This window comes from Orbilia oligospora (assembly GCF_000225545.1).
Source record: "Orbilia oligospora ATCC 24927 unplaced genomic scaffold scaffold00188, whole genome shotgun sequence".
Lineage (NCBI taxonomy): Eukaryota > Fungi > Ascomycota > Orbiliomycetes > Orbiliales > Orbiliaceae > Orbilia > Orbilia oligospora.
The window spans coordinates 753,960-765,411 of record NW_011645745.1 but is presented as its reverse complement, the minus strand read 5'-3'; the positions used below and the strand labels follow the sequence as shown (position 1 = coordinate 765,411).

The 11,452-nt window shown below is 44.3% G+C and overlaps 3 protein-coding genes across 3 annotated transcripts; all 3 read right to left on the bottom strand.

The window, feature by feature from the left end:
* Positions 1–116: 116 nt before the first annotated feature.
* On the bottom strand, positions 117–1,754 carry AOL_s00188g236 (uncharacterized protein; the record flags this gene model as incomplete). Its single annotated transcript, XM_011128484.1, has 1 exon — positions 117–1,754. One exon carries the CDS (start codon positions 1,752–1,754, stop codon positions 117–119), a length of 1,638 nt encoding a protein of 545 aa, XP_011126786.1.
* A 4,572-nt stretch (positions 1,755–6,326) lies between these two features.
* Positions 6,327–7,643, bottom strand: AOL_s00188g235 (uncharacterized protein; the record flags this gene model as incomplete). Its single annotated transcript, XM_011128483.1, has 5 exons — positions 6,327–6,415; positions 6,450–6,863; positions 6,944–7,078; positions 7,140–7,395; positions 7,623–7,643. 5 exons carry the CDS (start codon positions 7,641–7,643, stop codon positions 6,327–6,329), a joined length of 915 nt encoding a protein of 304 aa, XP_011126785.1.
* A 1,770-nt stretch (positions 7,644–9,413) lies between these two features.
* Positions 9,414–10,153, bottom strand: AOL_s00188g234 (uncharacterized protein; the record flags this gene model as incomplete). The annotated part of the gene is made up of 2 exons (XM_011128482.1): positions 9,414–10,025; positions 10,127–10,153. 2 exons carry the CDS (start codon positions 10,151–10,153, stop codon positions 9,414–9,416), a joined length of 639 nt encoding a protein of 212 aa, XP_011126784.1.
* Positions 10,154–11,452: the final 1,299 nt, after the last annotated feature.

Below are 11,452 nucleotides of genomic sequence, written 5' to 3'. Positions count from 1 at the left end.
ATTGTGATGCCAAAATTTCTAGAATTCTATCCTTCCGGTTACACAAAAACCAAAATTGCAAAACAAATATTAGAGCTAAAGAAAACTGCATAGGCCCTATCAAATCTATGTCATTTCTACACCCCTACAACTCTCCCGACCACCACACTGATATCATCCAACTTTCCCCCTTCCGCTATCTTGCCTTCCTCAATCGCTCTTTCCATCCAAGGACTCTCAGCATAAGGATCCGTCGCCACAACCTTCGCCGCCTTGACCAATTCTGCCGCAATCCCCGTCATTAATTCTCCACCTTCAATAGGGTCCTCAGCACCCGGTAACAAATCCTCATTTTTGGCCAAATACTCTCTAAAAGCCACGTTTACACCTTCTTCCACTCTTTTCTTCCCCTTCTTCTTCATGATCTGACCCAATTCCATACCCCATGGTTCCTTTTCTCCGCCTGGTGAAGAGGTTTTTGTCAAAGTATGTAAGATTATGGATATTACTTCTTCCTCCCAGAGGTTATCTAGCATTCCGTCGGTGGCCAGGATTATGATATCGCCGTTTTCGACGTCGATTGTGGAGACTGTGGCGTTGCCGAGTGGGGTGTCTGGACTATCTGTTCCTAGTTGACGGGGACAGTCGAAGTAATGCCATTGCTCTGTGGTTCTTAATAGAAATCCGGGATCGCTGGTTGTTTCGCTTTCACTTCCACTACTACCTTCAGATGGTGTATCAGATGTAGCAGTAGAAGTGTCGGCAGTGGTAGAAGTTGACGAAGGCCTCAACACCAAACAATGACTATCCCCAATACTAACCACGTGCAACTTCCCACCATGCAACAAACACCCCGTAAAAGTCGTAGTCCCATGAAACCTTTGGGTTTTAGACGTAGGACCGGTAACCAATCCGAACGGGGACTCCTCCGGCTGCGGTGGAGTCTTCGGTGGGGTTATGTATCCCGTAGCCTTTACGACTGCCTCGAAAGCGTCGTTGAGGATTACACGAACATCCACTGGATCGTCATGGTTTGGTGGTGATGAAGCAGTAATGGGTGGTTGTGGTTGGTCTGGTGATGAAGAATTCTTTCTACCGCGTCTACCGCGGTTGAAGAATCGTTCGCAACCGATTGAGAAGTAGTGTACTAGTAATCGAGACCATAAGGCCGGATATCCCTTTTCTTTCATGTTCCAACTTCCAACACCGTCTGCGACGGCGAGGTATTTATCGTGAATTAGTAATGCATCGTCTCCGTTTGTGTAACCTCGAAGGAAACGGGTGGTACGAGCTGATGCCTCGGCTGCAGCGTTTTCATTGGGAGTTGATGATGCGGGGGTATACAGTTGATGTTGGTGAGGATGAAGAGGTCGCCGGGAGAGGGAGGTACTATGAACACTTAGCGGTTCGGAAAAGGATGAGGTCGGGGGGTTTATCCATGGTTTTGGGAATGGGCGAGGGGCACGTTTTGCGTATAAGGAGAATCCGGTTTGAAAAGTTGGGATAGTTTGAGGATTTGAGGTCGGAGATTCTGAAGTATTATGTGAAGCAGTAGAAGTAGTTTCAGTCGCTTCTACTGCTACAGCAGAATCCCTACTTGACGTTGCAGAAGAAGAGAAGTTATAAACCTTCAGTCTTGGAAGACCGCTCCTTCGAAGTACATTGCAAGTATGTGTTGAAAATGTTGTATTTTGGGGGACTCTCAACGACCTTGTGGAGAAAGAGTATGGCCTGAGGTTAGCCAATACCGGCCAGTAAGAGTATCGGGCGAGCATTACAGCACTCCGAGGAGTGCTGTGTATGCATGGAAAACTAATTGTCGATTTCAACCCTGATGTTATAGACCCTACTTATAAGCAGGGCACAAGGACGATCACTTCAAGGGCAGGATCCTAAGGGTCTGACATGCGACACTTCGAAGCTTCGGTCAGCGGCCGACAGAAACTATGTTGAGCTCGAAAAGCTAAATATCCAGACCAACGGTATCGTTCCTTAATATCTACCAGTATTTTAAAAAAAAGAGAATCAGGCGAGAGTATGTATTTGAATAAAAGAAATTTATCAGACCGGTCCGCGTGTCTTCCCTTGTGATAACAGTTCACAGTCCCGCGGCTACTTTCTTTATCGATAGCCAAGAGCTCACCCCAATTCCAAAGTTCACACCCCAGTTCCGCATGTAACGTCTCCAGACCCTTGACTCGACCCGACTCGACTTTTGACCTTACCTAACCAAAAGAACACGTTGTCGTCGGTGTGAAAACCCCACCGTCTAGCTCCGAAGTCCATCCGCACAGGCTTCATGGTCTAGTGGTATGATTCTCGCTTTGGGTTGCATTTCATGCAATTATGCGAGAGGCCCCGCGTTCGAATCGCGGTGGAGCCCTGTCCGCTTCTCTTTTTGCTAGTTCTTGAGGTTACTTTTGATCTTGAGATAGTACAGTCCTATTTTCTTTTTGGAGATTGAAGCTTTTACAATGGTTCAGGGTGCAGTATTTTTGCTATAACATGGATTGGGGTTGCCATTCATATACTGCCTGGCGTAGGTCTAAAGCTGCTTCGGTAAACAGGGCAAACAAACTTGGTCTCGGGCACACGCATCTATAATAATATATAATGTAAAACCATTACAGATGTAATACGAAACTAGTAATTACCACAACGTCCAAAATAAAAACTTAGAGGTTAATATCAATGGGATCTACAAAGGTGCAAAAACCTGTGACTATAGCATAGCAGCTGGGAAATTAAGTCTGAACTACGTAACATGTCATCCATACATTCATCCAGCCACAAAACGATGGTATTGACGTTGCCTGTCACGGATAATCTATCGAACCCTATGATCTCAAAAAAAAATCATCCCAAACCTGAAGAAGCGTGAAGGAAAAGTAAAAAGATAGGGCTCCACCGCGATTCGAACGCGGGGCCTCTCGCAAGATTGCAGGTTAATGCGACCCAACTGTGGCAGGTATTAGTTTGAAGTTCATTTACATTCGAAGATATCGGAGTGGGGGTACTTTCAGCGAGAATCATACCACTAGACCATGAAGCCTGTATGTGATTGAAGGTCGCGCCGAGAAAATCAGGTACAAAATGCCCTCTGGAGTTGGAACTCGCTGCAAAATGCGGGTATCGATTTCGACTACTAACGATGATTTCTTCCCCTATCTGTTTTTGTGATGGTTGAGGCCATGAGGTGCTACCATAATTTATTTCATCAATTGGAACCTTATCAATACCTGGCTGTGCTTGTCCTAAAAGAAAATCTGTTTGGGGTTGGTTCACGTGACATAATTCGAGGTCGAATCTGCGGCCGCCATGCAGCATTCCGGCTGCTGTCAGCAAAAAGCTTCGTGTTGCGTGTTGCACTGTGTTGGTAGCCAACACAATTTGGTCAGCTCGTTAAGCTGGCCAAGGCGGAAGTATGCCAACAAAAATGAAAAAACGAAAAGCGAAAAAAAAGGAAAGGGCTCCACCGCGATTCGAACGCGGGGCCTCTCGCATAATTGCATGAAATGCAACCCAAAGCGAGAATCATACCACTAGACCATGAAGCCTTTCTTGAAGAAATGATCTACAAAGCGAGTAAATGACCGTGCACTTAATACTCGGTTTCTAAAGCACCCAAGATTGCAACGAACCTTGTCTAAGTTTCCATTGCGTGAGAGGCCAACACCGTCTTGTTTCTAGATTACAGCAGTTCTATTAATATTCCTCTCAAGTTTAAATATCTTGCCAAAATAATATGTATTCAACATACCATCAATTGTAGTACCAGTACTCTTTCATCTTTCGCACTACAAATGGTACTGACGTAAAAGCGATCTTCTAATATAACGCCGTAGATAACAAAGCACAGATTGCAGCAAGATGTGTATCAATACGATATGCACAAACACTTTTCTGGTATAGAAGCTCTCGACTTAGATAATTAAAGTGCTCTCCTATGAATAACATGCCTCGCAACCAATCGGCACAAAGACAATTTCTAGCTATCGTGTCGCCTATTAAATACTTAATTCCCAGGAAACCATCATACATTTTTTTTTTCGAGGCCACCCTCTTTTAACTAACATATCACACAGAGAGCATTACGAACAGTCCCCCTTAGATCTCGAAATTTACGGCCTTGCCGAAAGTTGACCTATCCAATTTTTAGTTATAGTGATAACCAAGCGCCGACATGGGGCGCTATGTGTCTATCTAAGCGTGGGCTTAGATTTAATATTTTTATCATCTGCGGGAAACTACCTTGATGCATATAAACTTACCATTTGGCAATGTAAATGTACCTATGTAATATCTACCTAGCTTTTAATTAATTGCATATCTGGAATATGTTCTCCATGGAGCTCCTCGACTATATATATCAGCACTCGCGACACTAGTACTGGTACTAAGACCGATGTTTATATATGATACAGCTTTATGCACTACGTAGTTGCACCTTCCACAACCTAGGCCTCTGGTCTTTCCAGTATCTAGATATTTTCGCATCCTAGGGCCGGAAAAAATCAATGGTTTCTCGTAGATGGTGGGCATGCGGCATGGCGTTGTAATCATAGCTTATAGATTTTTGCGGTAACATCTCCATTGTTTTTACACAACTCAGGAAGAGGAAAGCTTAGGTCGATCGTTTCTTTAAAAATTATCCTGCTCTCCTAGTCGATTAGACGCACATATAATCCATATAAAAGCGTTGGGGTCAAGGCCTGGTCTCATCCCCGGACGTCATAAAGAGAGGGATTACTTTGTTTCTTAGCGAGCCATAGATACTAGATTGAAGGTATAGTCACATCTAATCAATATTCCAGTATTTACTATATCTATATGTACATATAGTACTAGATACTATGAAGGAATCGTTTTTATCCCCAGCGGCACTATGAGCCGGGAGTACTATGAGCCATCGGATTTGAAGAGTAAACGATCTTGCACAGGCCAGCTTGTACCCTCTTCACCTGTGGTATTCTTACCAGATCCAGACTCAAACCGGTATTATTTACCCTTCAATTGCGATGCGTAATCGGATCCCCATTGGCGTCACGATATCCGGATTTAAGGCAGAAAAAACTGGCCAATTACATATACATGCACCAGGATCATTAACAAGGGAAAATGGCGGTTGACCTGCTATATGACATGCGGGGTCTATACGAAGGTAGCGGGGATTAACAGAAAACTTCTAGACAGTGTGAACGATGGTAATATGATTTCAAAACAACAGAAATTATGCAAGATATCAACGCAAATCCAAACTTCACCAATGCAGCCATCATACCCACCACATCCTCTCCTACCCTTCAACATACCCAAAATATTTTCCCAACAACATACCAAAAAGGAACTACCAAAAACCAATCAACCCGTAGCACCATACCCCAGGCCTCTTACATACCACCAAGCCGATCGTCATCTTCATCAGGATTACAGATATCGCTACAAAGACCAATTTCGAACTTCCGCAGAGACGATGACATACCCGCCGGTAGTACCAAATCGTTCTATGGAATTTCTCAAAAGCCCAGAGTATCGATATCTATATCCCTGATAACTATGATGACCCGCTTAGCGGCATATGAGAAGCTTTTTGTTCTAGGGTAGGCGATAGGGAGACCGTGGAAGCGTCCTGTTTGAATTCGTGATAGGTTTAGAAGGGTAGTTCTAGGGTTTCTGTGGAAAGGAGGGTTAGGATGATGGCACTCTAAGAGAGTGAAAATAGTTGCTCAGGGCCTTTAGCAAACCAATTGCTCCTCACTGAGAGCTTTTTTCTTGGATCAGCCAAAAATCGTGGGATCAAGGGATGAGGCATATATGGGGAGATACTGATTGCTAGGGTGTAGTGCCAAAAAAATTCAATCGTGGATGCGGGGGTGGGTGGGGAGGGGAGAGGGGAATTGTATTGAAGTCAAGAAAAACAAGAAGTCGTGATAGTGCTAAGAAATAAAAAAAAGGAAATAGAAAGAATATTCGTGAGTCCCAACAGCCAATGGCGAAGCAAATAGATTCCATGCTATGGGGTCAGAGATTCATTGTTCAGAGGTTTTGATGTATGATTGATAGGCTTTCATGGAGTGTTGATTGCCCACAGTTTTTGTGCTTCCCTATTTCTCGTAGAACTCGAGATCTTAGGATTTGGGGAAGTCACGGCCTTCTGGCGGCTATTCGTCTTTTGCCCGCGGCCTTTGTCTTCTTCTTTCCCTGTCTCTTTTTCACACCGGCGCCCCCTGATGCTTTTGCCTGCTCGGCCATTTTTTTGTGTCTATGGCTTTTAGCATAGTGGTTCTTGTAAAAGTCATCCCGCATAAGCCTTTTTTGACAAATCTTACACAGAAAGAGTGGAAACCCTACACAGGAATAGAAGTGTGCCATGAAATCCCGGGCATGGTGGTATGGTATTTCACATTTGGGACATTCGTGTGGCGGATCTCTCGGCCTTTCTATGCAACTCAATCTTTCTTTTGGCTTACCTTCGGGCGGTGGATTTCGTCGGGCGGTCTCTCTGAATTTATATTCCGGGGTATTGGTAGTCGGGTTTTTGGCAGCCTTGTATTGTTCCAAGGCATATTGAGTTAAGTTCGAGGGGATATAAGGGCTATCATCTGGGGTAGCGAGCGTCTCATCTCTAGGAGGGAGATCGGCTCCTGATTCCACGGGAGAGTTTGCAGGGGTATCAAGTGTCTCATGTCTAGGAGAGAGGTCGGTTCTTGATGCCACTGGGGAGCTTGCAGGAGTTGTGGATTCGGTGTTTAAACCAGAATCTGATTTTGGAGTAGAGCCATCACTAGAGCTTGAGGAACTTTCACTGTCGGATAGCGCAGGACCCGGTGGATCCTGGAGGTTAGGAATCGGCGATGAACGCTCAAATGCGTACCAGTACTCATCTTTGTGCAACCTTGGTGGTTAGACGAAGTTTCAAGCTCTTTGCTCTTCATAAATGCGGGGTAGATGCGGGGTTATATACCGACGTGGTCATAATTCGAGTTAGACCTTCTTAAGATTTCTGTAGAAGCCCCCTCATGTCCAGAGATAACCTCAGAACTAAAGAGACTGCTACATGGTGTAGATAATTCATCGGTAAAACAAAATTGTGCGGGGACTATATGCAGAGTTAGTCAACGTTTAACATTAATCAAGAGAGAGGTAAAAATCCAACATACAACTGGGCCCGGCGGAAGCCTCAGTTACAAAGTTTGGGAACAGCTCATGGTTTTGGAGAGATGAACTAGAGTTAACTAGTCCTCCAATGTCGTCATTCTCCGTGTGATCCTGAATGGCCCTGTATTCTGGATCCTCGGAAGAACTACCACGAGGTGACGGGTTTTTATTTTCTCTCTGATAAAAGTGGCTTGAAAGGTCCAAAAGCAGCGGATTGACACAACAATTGGAGAGATCACTGTTTTGGTGGGTGAAAATCTTGGTAAGAAAAGAAGTAGAGGCCTGGCGGCCACAAAGGTTGAGACCTAGACAGGCAATCCGTCACCAGACTGCCGGATCTGAGGCTCAATTGTATGAGCGAATCCTCGCTCTAGCTCGGTACTATAGCGCCGGGACAAACTAAAGTAAACTAGGTAAACCAAATGCCGGTATAGGGACAAGTCACCACAATTGGGACTGTTAATAAAAGGAGAGAGAGGAATTACATTCTTTGTTGGGGCAGTCATAGCATATATACTACGCGCGTATAAGCATTGCATTGTGGGTTACAAGGATTAAACTTCAGGCTTTCAATAAACTACCTCATTAGGAAATTCTGAGGGAAGTGTTGTTGTTTTGATTGTATCGTGCAACTTACCTAATCTAGACTAAGCAATCTCCAAGATTGGCACCAACCCTAATACAGGTTTACGACAATAAAATTACAACATCAACAACTCCACAGAGTCGACAAGATATGTGGACTTGAAGCAGAGATTAGAAAGATTCTCCAAAAATCGCAGTTTAATCCTATCTACAAAGGCCAAGCTATTCTTTGGCAGTTTTACAGACTGTATTGGCTTCTATGAGGATGTAGCTGCCTAAATGTTGGAAGTACGAAGATCGGAAAAACAGCTATTGATATATACATACGCATACAATTGTACAACATGCAACATGTTTAGGCATCGGAGCAAAATCTATGCTGAATTCATGAAGGGTGGAGGAAGATTCGAGAAAATAACTTCTATGCAGTCAATTGGCTATTCAACTTGACGGTGTCAGTTTTATATTAGGCTGACAGCTCAGCATAGAGAAAGCAGGGATACTGTGGGGTGTTAATTAGGTCCATGGACAAGCGGCTATGCAATTTTAAGCATACATTGGTTAACTTGTCCTGAGGCATTTCCTTCTACAAGTCGACTAAAAAGGTTAAGAAAGAAAGAATTCTATAAATCTATATAGGAAGGGTGGGGAAAGAGGGGTGAAGTGGTGACAAGAATGAGGGAGAGTTCTAGTGAGCCGAAAACTGCTCGTACCCAAAAATATGCAGCCATCCAACTGTGCCTTTCGAAAAGCAACTTGGAAATCTAGCGTAATCTCAACTTCTCCAATGTGGCCATGGTGCCCACTATCTCCTCCAATCCCATAAACGTCTTAAAAACTTGGGTATTTCCCAAAAACAAAACCAAAACTACCACTAGGTCCCCTACCATATGCCTCTTACACACAAATGAACAACTCATCAAACTCATCAAAGAATATAGGGCTTGCCGTGACCAGCATCCTAATCATATCAAAAGCAATGAAGACCCGCCGGTATACTCCGCGATTGAGAGAAAATGATGCGGTGTAAGTAATACCAATACATGGATAGAATGATAAAGTGCCTACCTGTATGTGAGAGACCCCCAAAATTGAGTTCTACAGCAGACAACCTAGGAGTAATTTAGAAGAAATACCAAAGCCAAAAGCGGATTGCGGAGATTATAGGTGGAGTAGAATAGGTGGGATCAGAGCACTCCAAGAGATGGCAACGCTTGCCTCGGACCTGAGCTGACAAATGTTCCACCGTCTTATGAGCTTCCTTTTTGGGATGTTGAAATATAGCGGTGTGGGTGTCGGTTTATATGGTATGGCGACCTCGTTTTATATCGTGACTCGCTCCTTAGCGGGCCTGTTCCTAACCTCTGTTTCGGTTTTCCAGTCTGTTTAGACTGAACTTCGCGACCTTGACCGGGCGTCTTAGGTATCAATGTATTTTGTCGACCTCATGTCGACATTGGCAGCAAAGTCGTTGCTTTCGCATGCCACTGGGCTTTCTAGAGCAGCCTATGCTCTACAGGCATCCGGAACTTTATGTTCCTTAGATATTTTCAGAGGTTAATTGGTAACCGCCTTGGCAATTCCAAGCGGTATTAGGTGTGTTAATTGCCCTAATTTTTTTTAGCGCCGATCAATTCTTTTTGTATTTCTCAGGCCGGCGCACCTAGCTCTCCTGAGCCTAGGATTTTCAGTTATTCCTTTTCTGACCCTCCATCAGTTTTCTGATGACCAGGGTTGGAATTTGAGGGTATCTCCTCGAGTACCCGTAACCGTTCAAGGTGTTCCGTAGACAACGAGTGGGCCTTCATATTATGACGCGTGGTGATCCCGGCTCCACACAAACAAGTATAAAAAGGTCTGCCTAAACAGCGACGGAAGTGGGACTCAAAATCGCGCTTGACAGTGAACTTTTTCGGGCAGCCAGGGCACTGGTGTTTAGGCTTGTGATGCCGCCTGATGTTCGTTGCTCTCTTCGGCTTTTTCTTGGTGTGTGGAGGTTGAACTGCGGATACCTTTCTGAACCCAATTCCGCCTTGGAGTATGTCACCCCTCTTGAGATCTCCACCGAGACCGTTCGGCGTTTGCTGGCCGCCATCCTTGACGGGTGAGAGACTGGCCGCTGGGGAGGAGTTAGCCATCTCTTCCGTCCCCACTGACAATCTGGGTGAGTTCTCCATTTCTGAGCTTGAAGTACTCGGAGATAACTCAGGCATGTCAAATATGCTGCTTGGGAGGTTTTCATTCTTGTGAGGTTCCAAATGAAAGCTGAGAGGCTCAGGTGGACTGATTATATTGTCATGCATCTGCTCAAAGCATATATCTAGAGTGATATTTAGATTAGCAAGGTATTCCATCATCATTTTACATCTATAGAGCCACCAAGCTTAAGGAAATATTGTCTTACCTGTCCAATTAAGCCATTCAAACTCATCCAAAGGGAAACTAAAATCAATAGGTTGGGGGTGGCTTGTCTCAACTATGACTTGTTGATCATGGATGCCGATACATGGTGTCGTAAGGTCGGGATGGTAAAAGGGAAGTCCTGAGGAATCTGTCTGCTCACCTAGATTTGGAAGATTAATTAGCTCTATCTTGATAAGTATGTGGTGAGATAAACAAATAGTTAGACTTACAACTAGACCCGGCGGAAGACGTAGCTGCAACTTGCGCGAATATTTCAGTGAGACTCAGCTCAGGACAGTTTAGAATTGGGATATCATGTTTATGAGGATTGAAGCTACTAGAATTAACTAGTCGCTCAGACTCTGAAGTCTCCGAATGATCTTGGGTCCGGTGTTCGAGATCCTCGGAAGAACTACAGAAGAAGTTTGGGGATTGGTCTTCTTCGGACTCGGCGAATATTAAGTAATCGCTGGCCGAAAAATAAGATGAATCAAAGAATAAACTTTGTCTTAGTTCCGCGGTAATGTTTGTGTACCGCCAAGAACCTGCGGGGAATCGATATCGGGGTGAGACCCAGATATCGGTGACGATATCCGAGTCTCAAAATCTTTAATATACTGAGGCTGATCTGGACCGCGGGAATTTGGATTTTGGGTCGCCTCGGCGCTATAGTGAGTTTGCCTTTTACGAGGACTTACAGAAAGGAAAGAGAAAAGAAATCCCTCCATCTTCCTGAGGGGAATCCGGGAATTTAAAGTCTTTCATCTACATTGGAATGCGACATAGCAGGGATCTTGATGCAGGCCGTTTTATAGTTGCCAAAGCTGGCTATTTCAGCTTGTGAATTATCTTCAGGGCGACTGGTCCTTGAAAGGAAATATAGAATTCTATAGAATCGCTATTTAGGAAATGTTAAAAAAATATCGCAGACGAACAATGCATATGTTGGTTGTAAAGTGCAGGGGGATCCCCGCCAGATCGTATTACCGCATTTAATTCCGCCTGCAGCGAATGAATCGGATGAGCTGTCAATAGGAACATGCCGATGGAACACTAGTCTGGGGCTTTTGCCTTGGTGCAATACATCTTGCATATACCGGTTTTAGCTAGTACTTTTTCTAAATGTTCTCGGCAACCATCCTCAGGTGCCATGAACAAAACCAAAAGAAACGGCTTCAGAGACGACAGGTAGGATTAAAACGTTCACAAGGTTGAGTGATCGGTACATAAAGTAGTAGATAATTGATCAATTAAGTCAGGACACCCTCAAATTTCGAAGTATACTAGTATCAATGCTCGATACCGCTATGAGTAATAGATGTACTCT